The sequence below is a fragment of the Populus nigra genome, chromosome 3 (assembly GCF_951802175.1).
Source record: "Populus nigra chromosome 3, ddPopNigr1.1, whole genome shotgun sequence".
In the NCBI taxonomy this organism is placed as follows: domain Eukaryota; kingdom Viridiplantae; phylum Streptophyta; class Magnoliopsida; order Malpighiales; family Salicaceae; genus Populus; species Populus nigra.
The window spans coordinates 2,988,301-3,008,715 of record NC_084854.1 but is presented as its reverse complement, the minus strand read 5'-3'; the positions used below and the strand labels follow the sequence as shown (position 1 = coordinate 3,008,715).

Genomic DNA, 20,415 nt, shown 5'->3' with positions numbered 1-20,415 from the left:
TTTTTTAAATATTTTTTATGTAAATAAATTGACCTGTGAAATCACGGAAATGATGTACCTAGTTTTTCTTTAAACTGTGAGCGACATAGAAAATCAATTCTTCTCAAGACAGGAAAATCTTAATGGGCCTTTTCACAACTTTTAAAAAGCCCAACTGTAATAACTAAACCCTAGTGTGCGTCCCCGCTTCTCTCCCTCGCTGCCTCTCCCACTCCCCCATCTTCTTCTTCCCTCTCTATCTTTCCCTAATCTGCTTCCTCCGAACGCTAATTCTTCAGCCATGGCAGCATCGTACGACTACGAAGACGCTCCTAGTAGACACGATGAAGAAACTGGTCCACAAGGTTACGATCCAAACTTCGTCCCGGACTCCGTCAAGTCCTTCGTAACACACTTATACAGACACATACGAGAGAAAAATGTGTACGAGATTCACCAGATGTATGAAACCTCTTTCCAAACACTCTCCGACCATCTCTTCAAAGACACTCCTTGGCCTTCAGTCGACGCGGTCGCAAATTATGTCGACAATGATCATGTTTTTTGCTTGCTTTATCGTGAGATGTGGTTTAGGCATCTGTATGCAAGACTTTCGCCTACTCTTAAACAGCGGATTGATAGTTGGGATAATTATTGTGGTCTTTTTCAGGTTTATTTACTTATTTTCTTTTTCTCTTTTCATTTTTTTCTGTTTTGTAATAATTGTTACAATTTTTGTTTGTTTGATTTGATAGGTGGTGTTGCATGGAGTGGTGAACATGCAATTGCCGAATCAGTGGTTATGGGATATGGTGGATGAGTTTGTTTATCAGTTTCAGAGTTTTTGTCAGTATAGAGCTAAGATGAAGAACAAGACTGAGCAAGAGATTGCCCTTTTGAGGCAATTTGATCCGGTAAAGATTTTGTTGCTTGTAATTTGGGGATGGCTTTTTTATATAATGTTAATTTGATTTTTTTATTGTTTCAATGTTGGGTGTTGTTGTAGAAGGAAAGGGAAATAAATCAGTGAATTGCAGGACGCATTCTTCCCAGAAGTTGTGATGCGAGAAACAATGCTTAAGTCTAGTGTTATTTGTGGCTTTTATTTGTTGGGAATTGGTGTTTAGTTTTTCAACAGAGATGAGATATTGGAATTTACCCCATAAAAATTGATGAGACAATAACAGAAACGAGGAAAAATTAGAACTAGGAAGGTTGTTTTTCAGGGTTTTTTTTATTGCTTGAATGGAATACTGCACCTTTTATCTTGAATTTGGGAAACATAGGGTGAGCAATGAAATTTGAGCCAAGAAGGAATTCCGAACGAGCCCTTCTGTTGCTTATTTTGATGGATGCTATAATGTGATAATTACTAGACTCATGCTATTTTACAGATGTTTTTTCTTGGATTTAATTTTGGATTATTGGATTAGAATTAAAGGGTTGTGTGCGTACAGGCTTGGAATGTGTATGGAGTGCTGAACTTCTTGCAAGCACTGGTGGAGAAGTCGAGTATCATTCAGATACTGGAGCAGGAGAAGGAAGGTATTGAACAATTCACTGCTACTGATGGGTATGATTATAGTGGTGGCAGTAATGTCTTGAAGGTTTTGGGGTATTTCAGTATGGTTGGTTTGCTGCGAGTTCATTGCCTCCTGGGTGACTATCATACTGGCCTGAAGTGCTTGCTTCCCATTGACATAAGTCAACAGGGTGTCTATACCAGTGTCATAGGAAGCCACATTGCTACAATATACCATTATGGTTTTGCCAATCTTATGTTGAGGAGGTATGCATTAACTATGGTTTTTCATAGTATATATCTGTTTTCTTTCTTCATTTTCTTTTTTTAAGACTCCATCCTTATATTTCCCTTGAGTTGGTCTATTTTGCTCAAGTCTATCATGCCAGTAACTCCCAGGTTTGTATGAATTACATTTGAAAAAAAACCCATGTGAAGTAGAGAGACTAGAGTATTCCCAGACAATAAGTGAACCTGTTTAGTCCATATCTAAACTCTCAATCATACTCCCCAATTCTCATTCCAACCCAAGGATAAAAATATCTAATCTCTTATGTTAGTCCCATTGTTTTTATTAGTTTGCATATATAATATTGTTCTGGGCTTTACCTGAATGAAACCTTTTTTTTTTGTCCTTTTAATGTCAAACATCTTTTTTGTTTCTTTTTATAGGTATGTGGATGCTATTCGTGAATTCAATAAAATTCTCCTGTACATATACAAGACTAAGCAGTATCATCAGAAATCTCCACAGTATGAGCAGATATTAAAGAAGAATGAGCAGATGTATGCTTTGCTGGCAATTTGTCTGTCACTTTGCCCACAAGTGAAGCTTGTGGATGAGACAGTCAATGCACAATTAAGGGAGAAGTATGGTGAAAAGATGGCTAGAATGCAAAGATATGATGATGAGGCATTTTCTATCTACGATGAACTCTTCTCTTATGCATGCCCTAAGTTCATTACACCCTCAGCTCCAAGTTTTGAAGAACCACTTGTAAACTACAACCAGGTATGCTTTCACATATTACATGAACAGAGCTACCAGGAATGTTTGAACAGCACACATATTTCTTGGTACTCTTGTCATTGACCATCTAACCTATTTGGAAATCACTTGCAAATTAAATTATATATGCATGCTTTCACTGAAGTTGAGGTATGCTGTATGTTATTAAAATAAATTTGTTATAGTGATGCATATGCTAACATAATATCAAAGTGTATGCTTAGAATTTTCTTAATGCCAGAAACAGGAGTAGAAGGGAAGAAAATAGCAGTGACAGTGGTCACACCATTCCAAAGCAGCATATTTTTCTCCTACAAGTATTTTTAATAATATCATCTGATTCATGTTGCCATATGTTTTATATGGACAAAGATACCACTTATAAATTCCATATGGTTTAGACACAGCTGTACCCTTTGTGAGTTATCTAGATTGGGAAATTAGGATTCCCTCTTAATTTATTCTCTTAAAAGGTAATGTCTGCATATCGAGGAAGTGGCATTCTATCTGTTTTGATGTAGGCTGAACCAAGCATTTTGGCAACTGACCTGCTTGGCCCTCAACCTTGAACCCTCTCTGCCTCTGCATGCACATGATATTTACAAATTGCTGTTTATGTCTGCAGGATGCTTACAGACTGCAACTGAAACTGTTTCTTTATGAAGTAAAACAGCAACAATTGTTGTCAGGTGTTCGAACCTTCCTAAAAGTGTATTCTACTATATCCCTTGGGAAGCTTGCTAATTACATGGAAGTGGATGAACCTACTTTAAGGTGAGGTTTTTGTTCCATAGGCTTATTTCATTTAAACTTTTAATGATTGGAAATGATGTCTTGAACATGCTGCTGTTACATCTTACAGGACTATCCTGATGACATACAAGCACAAGACTCACGCTGTTGATTCCGAGGGAAAGATTATATCTAATGCTGATGTGGATTTCTACATCGATGAGGTATGTGTTTTTGCATGTGACTATGTTGTTGATCTTTTTTTAAGTTGCACGTGGAATTTAATATGATGTTAAATTGACATATTAGCATGTTGGAGTTTTGATAGTCTCTTTGGACCATTGCAACTAGCTGGACTTGTTGATTTTATTCACAACATTGAATAAACAAATCACCAAGCCTTTTGGCAATTCATGAGAAAATTTACCATTGCAACAACCAATTCTTCGTCATCATAGCACAGAATCATGGTTCCCATGATATAATTGACTATGGCGAGAACCAATTCTTCGCCATCATAGCTGTTGTTGAGTTGTGGTGTCCACGCCATAAGCCATACATTCATGTACTCATGTTTGACGTGTGCGTGTGCTGATTACATCCAACTAAGCAATGCAAGTTAAAATACTTCCAAGATTTACTATGGAAAGGCAAGAAGTAGTTGGCAGTATTTATTGGAAAATTTCTGCTCTTTTGTTCTCAAACAATGCTTTACTACTGCAGGACATGATTCATGTTGTTGACACCAAACCAGTGAAGCGATATGGTGATTACTTTTTGCGGCAAATTGTCAAGGTATGCCCATTTTCTTATTTGCTGGTGTTCCTATTTTCACAACAGTGTTTAACTTCGCCTGTCATGAATTTTTTTCTTTTCCTTTATGATACAGTTTGAAGGGGTGATAAATGACATGGATCGGATAAAGCTGGAATGAGGCCTATAACGTAGAATTTGTATTGCCGTAACTTGCATCTAGATTCTCTTTGTTTGGCTGAGATTTTGTTATCTATTGGCATTTTTTCAGTTTTATTTATTTTAAAATTTTGAATCAGTGCAACTGTGTTAGTTCTGCCCCCCAGAAAAAGAAGAAAGAGAAATTGGCTTTCGGGATCCTTAAAAATGTTGTCGCCATGTCATTCTTTCAATTCATGAAATATACAAGGGGCTTTATTAGTGTACTTGGAATGGTTTATGCTTCTACCATGAATGGTATAGGGTTCATCATGCATTAAACCAGTGCGTAGCACCCACATTCTTTAACCCTAACAAACAGCATCATGCTGTAGCAATAAATCCGATTTGTCTAGCAAGTTTAACAAGCTGCTTTTGTCTTTTCAAAGGTAGTCCTCTTCTTCTTTTCTTCTTTCCCAGGACCGATGACTCTCTTGTCCAGTGCTGCTAACTATTATAGGAGGATGGCTAGCTTGTTCATTACTCTTTTAACTATTTAAATGGGATGCTGTCCTCTCAGGACTACCAGCAGTTTAGGCTGTTAATTAATTGCTGGAAAAATGAACAAGTACCAGGTGCTGTAATGGAAACAAATATTGTGGGCTTGAGAGAGGCTCTTATTAAATTGCAGTTGAAAGTGGCAGAGATTGCTAGCTCCCACTCCAGCCATTATCTAGACTGGTATTTGCTTCATGAAATGGTTAGGACGTCTGTCTGCTGCACCACTGTACTGTTCCTTCTCCTTGTGCCATTGCGAGGATGTGATTGCTTGATCATGTGTACAGCCAATCTGTTAGAATCAAGAACGAGGTAATGCCGCCCTTGCAAGTAAGCCTGTCTTGCCGTCAAGAGCTTGAGGGCAATCTAATTTTAGCTAGCACAGCTGCAAATTTATTTATAAAATTAACACAGTGAGATGCACATGCGTGACCAATCAAATTTTTTTTTGCAGAGTTTAAAGGCTATAAAAATATTTATGCCATTAAGATCTTGCACGTGATACCTGTGTGTCTCAATAAATTATATTATTTTCACAAATAAATTTTCACGGCTGAAATTTTTAGTCATACTAGGTTTTTTTGTCAAAAAAAATCCAATCAAGTTTTTTCCAAAAAAACTCCAATCAACATTGTGTCACGAACGTTCTATAATGTCTCGGGACCACCTGCGAGGCATCCCGTTTTCAACATGTGGGCTGTCTTCTCTGCCTCTAGATTTTGTGCTGGACAGGAAGCCTTCCCTTTCTAACTTTTACTGGCCCTTGCGTGTTCCGTAGAGGTGTTGGGACATCAAAACGTTGCATTTTATTTACTTATTTATTTTTAGTTTTTTCTTTTTTATTAAAGTGAATGTGGGAATTAACTTTCATGTATCTTGATTAATTTTATGAATTTTAAAATTAACGATTATGAAAGTTTTTAGTGGCTTTGAAATTTCTAAACTCGAATTAGTGATTTTTAAAAAACAAATTTAAGACTTGACTGGTTAAGATTCGCCTCTCAAAATTTTTTATTTTATTTTTGCATTTCATTGTTTTGACTGATTGTGGTACTGATTTGTCCTCACCTAGTATTTGTGGAAAGAAAAGCATATTGGACTCTGGGTGTTACTTATTGTCGCTCCATGCACACTTGACTGTTAGGTTTGCCTTCAGCTTGGTGGTTTCTTTATATCTTGATGTGCATCTCTCATCTACCTTTCAAAGGAAGTGCAATTCCCACCCTCTTGCATGCAAAAAATCACACCAGGAACACCCTCTGTGTGTCTATTAACCACCAAAACAATATCAGTAGAACCCACTCTTCGCACATGCTTACGGACCACCAACCCCCGCTCCCTTTCTACACCAATTCAGCAGAGCATGGCGGCACTTGAGTTTCAAATGGGAAATAAGCTTGAGAGGAGCTTATTATTCTTCTGCCTACCAATATTGGTCATGATAGCTGCTCAACACAGGTAGATTCAATACCAGAAATGACAAAGTGTGCAAGGTGTTGCTTGCGCAACTCAATCAGGATAGTCAACCTGATGATGCTCTTGTGTGGGACTGGAATCATCATATATTCACTTTGGCTGGAAAAGAAATGGGATCAAGGTATTGCTAAGTTCCCTCATAGGCAATCTCCTCTAACACCATGGTATGTTTCCCATCCCCTCTTATTCTTCTCAACTACACACACGTTCCTTCAAACATCAATTTATGGAATCCTTTTCCTTTTCGATGAATTGAGATTATATCATTCATAGAGGAAGGAACATATCAATTCATGGTTGATTCAAGAGATCCAAGGAATGGCTCCTCGGAATTCTAACAAGTTTTGTTTTTTTTTTCCTGGTAATTTCAGGTTTATATTCACATTTTTAGGAGTGGGAATTGTTGTCTGCTTAAGCACTGTCGGTGGTCATATTATAGCTAATTGCATCAGCAATTCTACTCTCCTTTTCGTATCCTTTCTGCTTATCATTAACATAACTAGAAAGAACAAAAGAGACTCTGAAGCATTTCAAGCCTTATCATTTTCGAGGACTGCTTAACCAGTGATTATGACATCCTTAATATAAGCTCATTATCTGTGCTTCTAGAGGAAGCTCACAATCCATTATGGTTACATGTTGCTTGTAACATTTAAGTCTGCTACATATAATTTCCGTCCTTGACTTTTACTTCAGTACATTGTTGCCATCTGCTGCCTTCTTTCCCTTGAGGCGACCATGGTCGTCGCGATTTTCTTCAAGACGAACTGGGGAAAGGTATGCTTGCGCTAAGTTATCTGATTAATATATAAATGAGATGCTCTTAGTAATGTGACCATAATATGGTCAAAGCTTATCTCAACCATTTTGAGACACAGATTAGCATCTACGGTTTAGTTATTGGTAAATTCGCATTATCTTGAAGCTAGGAAGGACAGGTGTGGTTTCCACATCCCCTTTACCCAGCATTTGGCTTGTTCTGCAGAATAGTCTGAAATCAAGTCTGATTTAATACGCTATCTATATGATCCCTGAGCCTACTTTCGAGTCTCCGTATGATGCCCAGATGCTGTTCGTAAGCTGCTTGTTCATGAATTTAATTTCCATGGTGTACTTAATTCGTAAACATTTTGCGAACAAGACTGTACTTCTCATGTCATATTTATCCTAGTCTTCTTTTACAGAAAATTTCTGCATACACGGGCGAAAAAAACACATGCTTTGAGATGTTTATATTGATCCATGTAAAGATAAGCTGTGCAATCACGATCTTGATTTTGGTGGCTCAGGTAACTCTAACACAAAAGGCTTAGAGTATTTAGTTTGTTCTCTCCTGAGAAGGACACGGGAATTTATATTGGTAGTTATCATTTTGCAGAGCAGTGTCGTTATACTTGCTGCCATTCTTTGGGCAGTAGGTAGGGAGCCAAGAACTGACTTTCTTGAGGTGGATACCTCGGTTTTTATTCAATCCTTTCTGGTGCCAGCAGAATCACCTGGATTTGCAGAGAGACCAGGACAAGCTTGCAGAGGATGTGGGACCAGTTTACCTCTAGGAGGAGGAAATGCACCAAGAAGCTTTTTGTCACGTTTTAAGAGCTTACTCAGAAGGAGATCTCAGAGAACATACACAGTTTATTAATCTCCCCTCCACTCTCTTTCAGTTGAGCACAACAAAAGGTTTTGCAAGTTCTGTACATTGTACCAATGCTTAAGATACAATGTATGGAGAAATTTTGTAGGTTCAATGAAATCCTGGCTAGAAAAATTGCGTAAAGATGCTCCTAAATTGCTTCCATGTCTCACCATAGAAATTTGGACACCAACTTTAAATAATCTAGTACAATTAATGGTTCCCATCACCATATTTTTCTAGCATCATGTTTCCTCTCCTTCACCTTCCAAAAATAATTATTCAATCCTACGACCATATCATCTAGCAACTATTATAGATAATAAATTCTTTATATTCAATTGTTGATCAAGAATGTATATATACTCTAAAATTTGGCTTTCATGATGATAATTGTTAAGTCGGTTTGGGGTATGAACTGATATAGGGTATGGATTAATGGGTTTTTAAGTGTGTTATCATGTTAATTTAGATCAAATATTTTTGTTTAAAATGACATTGTTTTATTTAAATTTTTTAAAAATGGTTTTAATTCAATTGGGTTTGAATGAGGTTTAATTAGGTTAAATAAATTACAAATTAATTTGTCAAATCATCCAGATTTAATTGGATTAATTTAAAAAATAATTTTAAATAAAACTCAATATAACCATCATGAGTTCAATAACTATAATTAATATTCAAATCTCGACCTAATTATAAAGCTAAATATTTTATAAGTTTTCTAATGTTAATATAAACAAAAAAAAAATATCTAATCCAAACAATAAATAATCCATATCGTTTCTAAGAGATCTAATGTACAAATGTACTTATCAATTAAATAATAGACAACAATAGCCATGTTACCAGGCGTTGTCATGAGTTAAATATTTTTTTTTCTAATAAAAAAAATGAATAAATAGGCTTTTTCATTGTATTTTTTTGACATAAAAAGATTCTCAAATATAAATTGAAATGTTTATATCTAATTAAATAAATTGATATTTGATTAAAAGCTAACTAAAAGTAAAACACTTGATTTTATATTAAAAAAAAAACAAACGTGAAGGAAAGCAAAAAACAAAAAACACAAAAATAAATTTTCAAAAATCTAAATGTTAAAAGATTAAATTAAAAATAAATTAATTTAAAAAAATAACATAAAAAAACAAACTAAACCCGTGTGAACTATCAAAACTAGTGATTGTGATCATGAGACCTTGATCGACCACAAGGAAGGAAAACCTAAAAAAACAATGAAGCAAAATTATCAATAAAAAATATTGAATGATGAAAATAAAAAGAAAAATTATATAAAAAAATATTTGTATCAAATTAGGCTAACTTGCTACTTTGAAAAAGGAAACCCTACAGAAAAGATAAATGAGATAACCCAATATAAAGGAAAGTGAAAAAAATAAAGCACGAGGACCAATTTTTTTAAAAAAATTTCATGAAATTGAAAATAAATCAATTCTATTGAAGGAACTAGAAAAAAAGACTAAAGTCAAACTATGTTAACCTGTGAAATCCATAACTTGTTCATGAAGTCAGGACTAACCTCATATAAGGCCTTTTAAAAATATATATAAAAATAAATAATTTTGAATGAAGAAATCGGGAAAGAAAATAAGTAGAAAAAAATATTGATTTATATTAACTCTTCAAATCTGTGACCCGAAAAAACGGTGAAGTTCAATCATAGCAAATCAAATACCAAAGGATGAGATAGAAAATAAAATCAATGAGACAAAATGATATAAAATGTAATATCTCACATCGACGGGTGATGATTTGATAACTAACTTTATTAGTAGTGCTGATTGCTGACTTGTCAGACGCGTTTTGGGGTCGTGTATGGTCATCAAGAACAAATCCAGGAGGACGGTAAAACCCAAAGCGGACAATATCTGACAGGTTAGGCCAGGTTGTGATATAAAAAAATCACAATTAAATGAATGAGTGTGAATATCAAAATTAAATTAAATTAGAGAGCAATAAAAAAGTTTAGATTGAAGGGCTAAATTGAAAAAAAAACTTTAACATAAGATAAAAAAAATAAGGATCAAATTAAGAAAAATTAAACCATTATAAACTTGAATTGAAGGATGAAATTGAAAATTAATAAAATTTTTATAGAAGAGCCCAAAAATAAAAATTAAATGAATAAAGATTAAATTGTAAAAATAAATATATGGTAAATTGTAAACGAAGAACTAAATTGAAAATAAATAAAATTTTTATAAAAAAACCAAAAAAACAAATTAAAATTTTAAAAAATAAAAACCTAAATTAAAAAAATCAAAAGCCAAAGAGATGAAGGTGCACTTTTTACAGGAGAAAAGAGAGAAAAAAAAAATCATTGATAATAAATCGTTCATCGTCACTTACACGAGCCCCACAAGGAGATAAAGAACACAATAACACTTAAAACGACATAATACAAGGGGTGATTTAGACACCTATATCAACGCGTGAGCTTCCTTTTCAAATAAAAAATTAATTAATTTAGTTAGAAAGACCAATCTACCCACTATGGCAATGAAATTAACGAAAAAACAATATTTAAAAGACCAAAATGCCCTGAGTAATAAAAACAAAATATGTCCGCGGTGAGTTTTTGTTAATGATAACGAAATCCGGTTGTCAAATAATATAATAGTAATTGATTGACTCCATAGACCATAGACGACAAAAAGTGGGTAACAAGGTGATTATACTTTAAAGACAGACGACACGTCATCCAATAAATGACGTCCAGGGTGGTTCGTCTATATGTGACACTAGACAAGCTATTCAGACACAGCCAAGACAACCAGCAACAGAAGCAGGAGCAGAAACTCTCAGTCTCTCACCCCATGGAATCTCTGAGTACCAAGGAGACAACAAGCAAGGACTGCAATGGAGACTCTGCGTTTGAAAATGTTGTTAGAGCTCCTGATGTTCCAGTTTATGCGGTAATATTTTCTTCTATTCTCACATGGTTTTTACTCTATCATCGTTTTTGTCAGTAGTCTTTATAGTCACAGTCTTTGTTTCGTGCTTTACTCTCATTTCTTTCTTTCGACTACTTGTATATAGTATGATTGCTTGATGAATGCAGCCATTTTATTAACCAGAAACTTTGCACTTTCTGAGAATGATAAATGATTAGGAATTACTTGTGCTGTACAGTTAAATTGTACAGAGAAATTTAAGTATCGTGTGGAATTTTCAAAGAATGTTAATTATAGCTTGGTGGGTTTTGGTATATTTGATCATTTATGCCTTTTATATGTTATAAATGAACAGGTCATGGTTGCTTATAGCAAGGACCCTAGCCCAGTTAAGCTGAATTTGGGTATTGGTGTTTACCGGACGGAGGTTAATCTCGTTTATTGCAAATTAGTTAGCGCTGATAAATTTGTGAAAGTGCTGAACTGTGTAGGAGTGCCTTTTGCTTCCATTGTAGTTTAATATTGTCGAAATTTGTTTATTTTGGGTTGGCTTTATTGATGTGATAACAGGATGGAAAACCTCATGTTTTGAATGTGGTTAGACGAGTAGAGAAGCTACTAATTGATGATGTGTAAGGTACTTTATTGTTAATTGTTGCAAACTCAACTTTATATTGTGGTTGAAATTCAAGTTTTTATGATATTCAGGTCTGCTACTAAGGAGTATCTCCCTATTACTGGAATGGCAGAATTTAATAAATTGAGTGCTCAGCTTGTTTTCGGTGCTGACAGGTACAATAATCGCAACTTGCATGCAGTTGTGTTAGAGTTATTGCAAGGAACCAAATGTCTTAACTTTTGTGAATTGGAGACAAAAGCTTAAAAAGGTGTCTCATGGCTTCCAAGTTGTGTGTGTATTTGAATGCATTTTGCTACAAACTTCTATTATGATGTAATCATGGTAGCTGGTTTACTTAGTTGTGTTATTTTACAAGTTGGTTGCGACTAAAACGCTGCTTTATAGGAATAGAGCTGCCTTTTATTGATACTTCCATCTTATTGTAATTTGTAAATAGCCCAGCTATGAAAGAGAACAGAGTGACTACAGTCCAATGCTTGGCTGGTTGTGGTTCACTGAGGACTGGAGCTGATTTTTTAGCAAAGCATTACCACCAAGTAAAGTGCTCATCTTAATTGCCTGTTTCTTTTTCTCATACTTAGATTAATGTCCTGTTTCTTTTGCTAATTTTTCCCGTTATCGACTATTATGATCATCGCATGTCTGTGATGTTTTTTTTTTTTTTCTAATATCTGCAGCACACAGTCTATCTTTCCCAGCCAACATATGGAAACCATCCAAATTTTTTCTTAGCAGCTGGTCTAACTCTGAAAACTTACCGTTACTATGACCCAATAACACGAGGGCTGGACTTCCAAGGTTTGTTTAGTTTAGGAATTTTATTGCTTCTTTTGCAGAACTTCTTGCCTTCTGCTACTTTTGCCCATCAATCTATATCACCTTGAATGATACTTCTTGTGAACAATGTTAAGCTTTATTTCTCAACTGTTCTATTCTCTAAATGACTAAAGCTACCATAATCTAGATTGATTTTAAATCTTATGCTTTTCCTAACTTTAAATCTTTTATTGCAATAGTTTGTTCATATCTAATGATCTGTTGCCTTTTAAAAAAGAATGATATACAATAAAGCCGCAATAATGCCCCTCACAGAAGAGACTGGTGTCAGATATGGTTATTCGTTTGTTTTTTTACTGGGTAGGAATGCTGGATGACCTTGGTTCTGCACCTTCTGGAGCCATTGTGCTTTTCCAAGTATGCAGTCATAACCCTACTGGTGTTGATCCAACTCTTCATCAGTGGGAGCAGATTAGACAGTTGGTGAGATCAAAAGGACTGCTACCTTTCTTTGATAATGCCTACCAGGTAGACAAACATCGGAAGCTTAAATCTCCAACTATTCTTCATAAACTTCCTGTTCCTTTGTTTTTTTAACTACATGATTTCACTCTTCTAGGGCATTGTAAGCGGAAGTTTGGATATGGATGCGCAGTCTGTTCGAATGTTTGTTACAGATGGTGGTGAATGCCTTGTAGCTCACTCCTATTCAAAGATTATGGGACTCTATGGAGAACGTGTTGGAGCACTTAGCATTGTAAGGCTCTAGCAATAAACTTCCATCAGTTTGACCTGGTCTGTGTATTCAAAAACTCTGTTAACTAATTGAACTTTTCTGTTATTCTCGTAATCAGCATTTTTATAGATTTGCATGCAAAACTTTCTTGATTTCCCTGGGTCTGTGTAACGACTTCCTCTCATTGCTGTTGTTTTATCAGATGCTCAATATGTTGACATTTTATAGGTGTGCAAGACAGCAGATGTGGCGAGGCGGGTTGAGAGCCAGCTGAAACTTGTGATCAGACCTATGTATTCAAACCCACCAATTCATGGGGCAGCCATTGTGACTGCTATATTGAAGGACAGGTATGGTAGCAGTAGTATGTTTCTCTGATGGCAAGTTAGCCAGCAACATTTTGAGTCTGGGAGTTCTTCAATGAAAATCGTCTGCTAGAGAGTGTGTCTTCTGTTCATGCAAATAAAAGTGTGCACATCACACATCCTTTTTGGGATCAACTACATATGTTTGATGTTCCATGGTGAAACATGGTTTTAGAATTTGTACGTTTTATGTTTTGGAATGAAGAACTGATGATGCAACTTAACTAGATGAATAAGGAAGATTAAACGTAATGATTAACACGGCAATCTGAAATAGGGAAGATCATAACTGGTGTGAAATGAGTCACGATGCACCTTGATGAGAAAACCAGATAGTTAAATATTTCTCCTCTTAAAGTCTGTTATTGCTATGTCTGTAGGGAAATGTTTGATGAATGGACTGTTGAGTTGAAGGCAATGATTGATCGTATTATTCACCTGCGCCAGAAACTTTTCGATGCTTTGCGTGATAGAGGTAAGGCTACTTAATTCATTTTGTATGTGTTATACGAATTTATTGACTTTGACCTTTTTATGCAACCAAATTTAGTTATAACCAAAGTTTAATAAGCTTGCATCTTTGAAACAGTAAACATGTAAAAAGAGAACCAGAAATACTTGCAATGTTGTCTTCCATCTGTGTGTCTCGGTGTTTGTCTTTGCAAAACCATTCTGAAGATTGATATGTCGTTCTTATTCATAATTATGCTTTAGAAAGGTGATTTAGGGTTAGCTTCTATTGGTCTGCTTGTAGTTCTCAAGGAAGTGAACATGTTTTGCTTATTCATCAGGTACACCTGGGGACTGGAGCCACATTATGAAGCAGGTTGGGATGTATACTTTCTCAGGATTGAATGCTGAGCAAGTTGCCTTCATGACCAAAGAGTACCATATCTACATGTCATCTGATGGGTAACTACATTTATCCCTGTCCTTCAAAGATTCTTAGCAATTAGTAGCTTTGAGCAAAACAATTTCTGAGGATGAAATGGACTAAGTCATGATCCTATCAGTGAGATTTTTGAATGCCATAATAATTGTTTTTGGTGCATGCAAATCCATGCAAGAGGTCAGGGTTAGAAGAAGGCTTAGGATATTCTATAACCTCGCCTCTTTCCATGGTGCAGGAGGATCAACATGGCAGGCCTGAGTGCTAAGACTGTCCCCTATCTAGCTGATGCAATTCATTCAGCTGTTACAGGGATCAATTTATAAAGCTGTAATGCAGCAATGCTGTGAGATTATCAGGAATTCGCCTTCTTTTTTTTTTGACAATCCAGAATTAATTAAGTCATTAATCATATAAAAAGGGGCAAAGGCCAATGATGGTCTGGACAATGAGCCCACGAATTGAATCCTGAATTTCTGGAGTGGTTGGCCAGGGATCTAAAAGTGGAGGAGGAGAATAGAGGATTTTGAACAAAAGGTAATGCAAATAACAGAGTTTCTTTGTTACAATTTAAAACTTTTTAGAGACCAAAAATATCATTTAAAATACTTAATTTTTAAATTTTCAAGTATCTCTTGTTAAAAGGTTATTATAACTTTTTATGTTAAAAGAACGAAAGTCCTAATAAGAAAATAATAAAAATAGAAAAACTATTCTCTTCAAATGTAAAAACTAAGAATGTTTAATGATATTAAATAGAAAAATAAAAATAGAAAAGAATAAAATTTTTAAACTAAAAAAGAATTGATAAAAAGAATTAAGAAAATATTTATTTTTTTCAAAAGGTTTATGCATCAATTTCGTTAGAATGAAAGGAGTTTGCTCAAAGTTATTTTTCATAATATAACCAAACACTGAAAAATATTTTTCAATTTATTTTTTATTACACCATCAAATATTAAAAAATAATTCACTTTCTCGGAATTTACTTTTCTAAAATTCAACAAATAAACTGAGCTTAAATTAATTCAAGTCAATGTTCAGGATAATTTGTAAAAAAAAAAAAAGAAAACCTCTCCTCGAGAGAGGCTCTAGATGGATGGGTTACGGTGTCGATTCATCGGACGGTCTGAATTTAATACCTAGATCATTCGTGTCCAAAAATTCAATTTGGAGGAGATGATGAAATATTATCCAATGTGGCGGGTGCCCATATCTATCCATATCAGTTTCATTGGGGCCCACTTCACCTTCTTTTAGAACGGAACCGTGACAAGATTTTGAGCTGTCTGTAAATCAGTCCTTGAATAGTAACTTCTAGTTCATAGCAGTTCCTAAACAACTTGTCATTTCCAATCTTATGTCCAATCATCACCCATCTAACATTACGATTACCATAATTCATATCGAGATTAAAATATAAAATCAATTATTTTGTCACACACCCATCATGTAATTATTTTTAATCTAAGAAATAGAATTATATTTTGATAAGAGGACTTGATTTATACTAAGGCATATTATTATTATTATCCATTATTATATTGTTTTGTTAATCTAATAGTTAAGATATTCTTAGATTATTTTTTATAAGAAAAATAAATCCTTATTTTAATTATATTTTAGGTAATCCATTTATATTTTAACTGTGTATTTATATATATAAAAAATCATTTTAGCATCTATCCTTTGATTTGATTAGATAACCAAAAACAGAAGCTGTAATTGAAGTAATTTAAACTTCGAGGACTTTGATGAGCTTTTAATGACAACTAGTTTCTTTTCTTTTCTTTTGTTTTTATTAGAAAATTTGTCCGTTCAAAGAAGAAAGATGAGAAACAACTACCTTCATCTTTCGCCGCGTAAGCTATAAGAAGCCTTCTCATGTCTCCCTCGTACTAGAAGACAGGATCCCAGAACAGAACACTTCGAAATCAAGAATTTCAAGAAGCCAAATCGAGAAAGCTAAAGAATTTTTCGACAAAAACTACAAAGCAAAATGAACCCAGAATTGACATCACCATCTTCTTCTAGTGATCGCAGAATTAGTGTATTAGCAAGACACCTTGTTGGCGTTGAAATGGACCCTCAGAACGACAGCATTTCGGCTTTTCCTACTTCAGGTTCTGACAGCAACTCTGTTTTCTCCCACGTTGTTCGCGGTCCTGAAGACCCCATCCTCGGTGTAAGTGATCAAATGGAACCCTCTCTTTGTTTTTGCCCAGCTGTCATATTTTGATTGGTTATGTCTTGGGGAGATCGAAAGATTGCCGCTTTGTTTATTTATTTATGATTTTTTTTTTCTGGTGATGAATAATTATAGGTGACTGTTGCTTATAACAAAGATCCCAGTCCTGTTAAGCTCAATTTGGGTGTTGGCGCTTATAGAACTGAAGTAAGTTTCTTTTTTATTTTTGGATTAAGTTGTGTTATTTTAGTGGTAATTTTTGTTGGATCGTGATAAATATTGAAACTTTTCTAGCAAAGATGTTGTTATGCGTATGTATAAGAGAAAACCCTTGTTGTAATTAAGTGGGTTTAGGCTCATGTTGCCAGATTTTACGATTTTTGTGATTGTTAACAGGAAGGAAAGCCTCTTGTTTTGAATGTAGTGAGAAAAGCTGAGCAGCTGCTTGTTAATGACAGGTGAGGTTTTTCTCTAATTGTTGTTTCTTGGACATCGCAAGTCTAACATGGATGTAATGTTGTGGTTGATCTTCTATTTACTGACTTCTGTATAGGTCGCGAGTTAAGGAGTATCTTCCTATTACTGGATTGGCAGAATTCAATAAATTGAGTGCTAAGCTTATGTTTGGTGCCAACTGGTAGATTGCCCTTTTCTGGTTTTGGATTTTGCTATTTGAGTCCATCATGTGCTTTATTATTATAAGCTGAGGTTGTTCCTAATTGCTTGTTTTCTGTTCTCTCTTTTTTCCCCCATTGGAAATAGCCCTGCAATTCAAGAGAACAGGGTTACAACAGTTCAATGCTTGTCTGGCACCGGTTCATTGCGTGTTGGAGCTGAATTTCTGGCAAAACACTATCATCATGTAAAGCTCTTTCTCATTTAACCATTTTTGGATCATTATTAGCGGTAGGAAGATGAATTCATTTTGTTTTTATTGTCATTTTGTCTGCAGCGGACAATATACATTCCCCAGCCAACATGGGGAAACCACCCTAAAATTTTCACTTTGGCAGGGTTATCTGTCAAAACTTACCGCTATTATGATCCAGCAACACGTGGGCTGAATTTCCAAGGTTTGGAATCTTCCTCCATATAAGCTAGCTACCGTATATTCGTTTGATTTTGTTGTTCCTTCTGTGTACAATTCTAGATTTCCAACAATGAATGGGTGCTTACTTTCTCTGGATAAATATCCGCGATGGAATACTTTGTGTTGCACTCAATTTCTCCCATTCAGCTGCATGATGCTTAATGGATTTAATTAAGTGTTCCTTAAATAATTTTTGTGACTAGTTTTTCTCATTCTTCTTACCTGCGTATCTTGTAGAGGAATTGTTAGTCTTAATTTATTTTACTGTTGTTTTTATGTGTGATAATGTTCTGTTCATTTTTTACTGTGGCTAGGCCTCCTGGAAGACCTAAATTCTGCTCCATCTGGAGCTATTGTTCTTCTTCATGCCTGTGCTCATAACCCCACGGGCGTTGATCCAACTTCTCAGCAGTGGGAGCAGATCAGGAAGTTGATGAGGTCAAAAGGGTTGATGCCTTTCTTTGATAGTGCTTATCAGGTCGGCTACTTCTTTTGCAACAACAGAAGTTTTGGATTCCTGCCCCGCCAGGATTTTATCAAAAACAATAGAAAATGATGCTTGGCATCATCTCACATCAATCTAACTTGTTTTATTTGGCACCCCAGGGTTTTGCAAGCGGAAGTCTGGATGCTGATGCACAGCCTGTTCGCATGTTTGTTGCTGACAGCGGTGAACTTCTTCTAGCTCAGAGTTATGCGAAGAACATGGGGCTATATGGGGAGCGCATTGGTGCTTTGAGCATTGTATGACTGAAACCCAATGACATATTCTGAGCATGTGTTAGTTAATTGAAAAAAGTACACTAAATTCTTCTGTCTGATACATTTTTCTTAAATCAAACAAATTTATAGTTCCGCTAATATCAGCGAGGATTCTTCATGTTAGTGGAGTGCTGGAAAGCCCATGATTTTATCAAGTTCAGACTTGTCTTTCTCACGGCATTCATTTCTTTACAGGTTTGCAAGACAGCTGATGTTGCAGGTAGGGTTGAAAGCCAGTTGAAACTTGTGATTAGACCCATGTATTCAAACCCACCCATTCATGGTGCATCTATTGTGGCTGCTATTCTAAAGGATAGGTAATTACATAAAACTGACTACCCTTCCTGTACCATCTGGAAAGGAAAGAAAACACGGATTTCTAATTTTGTTTCTATTGAAAAAATGTATGAACTCAAATGACACTAGTTGCACTGGAGTTCTTAATCTTGCCTTCCATCTTAGAAGGGAAATAACATTTTTCCACAGCCAGGTGGGGTGGATTTCATGTTCATATATTCTGTTTCAAATTCTTTCTGCTTTGCATGCAGGGATTTGTACAATGAGTGGACCATTGAGTTGAAGGCTATGGCTGACCGTATAATCAGCATGCGCCAGAAACTCTTTGAAGCCTTGCGTGCTAGAGGTGAGCCACTCTTGAGTTTCTCTTCTCTGTTTGGTAGTCACTTAATGTGCTTCTTCTACCTCCCTTGTTCTTCTAGTGGTTATATTATTTCTGTCATAATTTTCTGTGGTGGATCTTAGTGGGTTATCAGTGCTTTGGTGGTTATGTTAATTTGCAGAGGAAATTATGAAGCCTTTTTATGTCTTACCCTTGGCTGGAATTTTAATTTCTATATTTTTATCTTCATCCTGTTTTGCAGGGACACCCGGTGACTGGAGTCACATTGTTAAACAAATTGGAATGTTTACATTCACTGGACTGAACTCTAAGCAAGTTGCTTTCATGACTAAAGAGTACCACATCTACATGACTTCAGATGGGTAATACGCTCTATTCCTTACAGTCACCTGTGTTATTCTTGTATATTAAAGAACAAACCAAGCCCACATTTGATATTTTATGTCACACTACTACTTTATAGCTCTCATTTTGGGAGAAATCTGTTAAAAATATTTTGCTGGTTTAACTATGTACGGTGACATTGAAAGCTTGGTTGGTGTTTGGAAAAGATGCTGATTTGCATTTGAAACAAAACCCGTAGTTTACCCCGTAAAGAAATTGTTGTGTACTTCTATCAATTTTTTTGGCAGGAGTGGTCAAGAACTTGGAGGATTAGGAAAAAAGTATGCTTAGTAGGAAGGATTAAGATGGAAATAAGGCATGCATTAGTTGGTCATCTCTACCCCTTGTAGTTATAGGTGGAGTATTTATGCTGTAATAATAGAAATTAAATTAAAATTGAACATTGATGATTATCTTTACATATGTTACCTACCCTGTTAACATCTAGGATGAAAAGGGATGATTCCCTCGTACCATCCATCTTTCTGTTTTCCATCTCACCAAACAAAAGATATGCCCTTTACTCTTTCTTCTCCCTCAAACTTTTCCCCCTCTGAAATTTGGTGTTAATGCGGTCCAGAGCTGCATTCAGACCTGGTTTTCAGGTCCCCTGCTACAGAAGCATGCACTTATGGTTCTAGGTTGAATTTTCGCAACGGTATTGAATATTTCTAATCAGGAATGTATGGATCTTGTGCAGGCGGATTAGCATGGCTGGTTTGAGCTCAAAGACAGTCCCTCATCTTGCAGATGCTATGCATGCAGCTGTTAAGCGAGTTGCGTAGAAGCAACAATCAGGCACTCTATTTACATAAACCTCTCCCTGCCATATCAAATTGGTTGATTGTCTGTTTTTTTTTTTTTTTTTGCTGTTTTGCCACAATAATTGTAGTGCCTACATAAAATGGGAAAAATGAAAACCTTTCCATAAGAAAAAGTTCTTGGAATAAACATAATTACAGGTGCATTCTTTAATCAATGCACCTTTATCTAGCCTCCCTCCCTTGAAATACAATTTAAGATTTATTTTTTCTATTTTGGCCTCCTGGCGTGTGTTTTGTGTCTATGTTCTCCTCAATGAACTGTGAAAGATTAATAAGAAATACAAGTTCGAACTTAACAGAGGCGCTTTTAGACTGAAGTCTTCAAATGTGTATTTGTTACCAAGAACTTCTTCAGGTGACAACCGGTAAGGGCTTGGAAGTATAGTTTTTGAGGGCTTGTGC

At 35.5% G+C, this 20,415-nt stretch overlaps 4 protein-coding genes across 6 annotated transcripts; all 4 read left to right on the top strand.

Moving 5' to 3' along the window:
- The first annotated feature begins 164 nt into the window (after positions 1-164).
- LOC133687784 (uncharacterized) lies at positions 165-4,420 on the top strand. The gene is made up of 8 exons (XM_062107106.1): positions 165-649; positions 735-893; positions 1,437-1,768; positions 2,174-2,513; positions 3,136-3,284; positions 3,373-3,466; positions 3,966-4,037; positions 4,132-4,420. The coding sequence occupies exons 1-8, from the start codon at positions 281-283 to the stop codon at positions 4,174-4,176; spliced, it is 1,560 nt and encodes a 519-aa protein (XP_061963090.1). The 5' UTR covers positions 165-280; the 3' UTR covers positions 4,177-4,420.
- Positions 4,421-5,832: 1,412 nt separating this feature from the next.
- LOC133688594 (tetraspanin-19-like) lies at positions 5,833-7,944 on the top strand. 3 transcript variants are annotated; one of them, XR_009841178.1, is made up of 5 exons: positions 5,833-6,331; positions 6,539-6,638; positions 6,864-7,242; positions 7,352-7,456; positions 7,546-7,944. XR_009841178.1 is itself a non-coding variant. In XM_062108128.1 (5 exons), the coding sequence occupies exons 1-5, from the start codon at positions 6,278-6,280 to the stop codon at positions 7,807-7,809; spliced, it is 561 nt and encodes a 186-aa protein (XP_061964112.1). In that variant the 5' UTR covers positions 5,837-6,277; the 3' UTR covers positions 7,810-7,944. The 3 variants fall into 3 exon arrangements, 2 of the variants coding, with proteins under 2 accessions (XP_061964112.1, XP_061964111.1); XM_062108128.1 differs by having other exon boundaries at positions 5,837-6,288; positions 6,864-6,944; XM_062108127.1 differs by having other exon boundaries at positions 5,849-6,331; positions 6,864-6,944.
- A 2,553-nt stretch (positions 7,945-10,497) lies between these two features.
- Positions 10,498-14,598, top strand: LOC133688640 (aspartate aminotransferase, cytoplasmic-like). Its single transcript, XM_062108204.1, has 12 exons — positions 10,498-10,739; positions 11,074-11,145; positions 11,289-11,350; positions 11,427-11,510; positions 11,795-11,894; positions 12,036-12,156; positions 12,500-12,663; positions 12,755-12,892; positions 13,100-13,221; positions 13,617-13,711; positions 14,028-14,148; positions 14,364-14,598. The coding sequence occupies exons 1-12, from the start codon at positions 10,533-10,535 to the stop codon at positions 14,449-14,451; spliced, it is 1,374 nt and encodes a 457-aa protein (XP_061964188.1). The 5' UTR covers positions 10,498-10,532; the 3' UTR covers positions 14,452-14,598.
- Positions 14,599-15,941: 1,343 nt separating this feature from the next.
- On the top strand, positions 15,942-20,224 carry LOC133688033 (aspartate aminotransferase, cytoplasmic-like). Its single transcript, XM_062107411.1, has 12 exons — positions 15,942-16,310; positions 16,449-16,520; positions 16,710-16,771; positions 16,867-16,950; positions 17,076-17,175; positions 17,266-17,386; positions 17,718-17,881; positions 18,010-18,147; positions 18,361-18,482; positions 18,714-18,808; positions 19,047-19,167; positions 19,890-20,224. The coding sequence occupies exons 1-12, from the start codon at positions 16,125-16,127 to the stop codon at positions 19,972-19,974; spliced, it is 1,350 nt and encodes a 449-aa protein (XP_061963395.1). The 5' UTR covers positions 15,942-16,124; the 3' UTR covers positions 19,975-20,224.
- The last annotated feature ends 191 nt before the right edge of the window (positions 20,225-20,415 follow it).

Coding starts and splice junctions, on each gene's coding strand:
- LOC133687784 (XM_062107106.1), top strand. CDS start 281: ATGGCAGCATCGTACGACTACGAAGACGCTCCTAGTAGACACGATGAA. Junction 3,467..3,965: donor TGGATTTCTACATCGATGAG/GTATGTGTTTTT, acceptor TTACTACTGCAG/GACATGATTCATGTTGTTGA. Junction 4,038..4,131: donor TTTTGCGGCAAATTGTCAAG/GTATGCCCATTT, acceptor TTTATGATACAG/TTTGAAGGGGTGATAAATGA.
- LOC133688594 (XM_062108127.1), top strand. CDS start 6,168: ATGACAAAGTGTGCAAGGTGTTGCTTGCGCAACTCAATCAGGATAGTC. Junction 6,332..6,538: donor CAATCTCCTCTAACACCATG/GTATGTTTCCCA, acceptor TGGTAATTTCAG/GTTTATATTCACATTTTTAG. Junction 7,457..7,545: donor TCTTGATTTTGGTGGCTCAG/GTAACTCTAACA, acceptor ATCATTTTGCAG/AGCAGTGTCGTTATACTTGC.
- LOC133688640 (XM_062108204.1), top strand. CDS start 10,533: ATGACGTCCAGGGTGGTTCGTCTATATGTGACACTAGACAAGCTATTC. Junction 11,351..11,426: donor AAGCTACTAATTGATGATGT/GTAAGGTACTTT, acceptor TATGATATTCAG/GTCTGCTACTAAGGAGTATC. Junction 12,157..12,499: donor ACGAGGGCTGGACTTCCAAG/GTTTGTTTAGTT, acceptor TTTACTGGGTAG/GAATGCTGGATGACCTTGGT.
- LOC133688033 (XM_062107411.1), top strand. CDS start 16,125: ATGAACCCAGAATTGACATCACCATCTTCTTCTAGTGATCGCAGAATT. Junction 16,311..16,448: donor CTGAAGACCCCATCCTCGGT/GTAAGTGATCAA, acceptor GAATAATTATAG/GTGACTGTTGCTTATAACAA. Junction 17,387..17,717: donor ACGTGGGCTGAATTTCCAAG/GTTTGGAATCTT, acceptor TACTGTGGCTAG/GCCTCCTGGAAGACCTAAAT.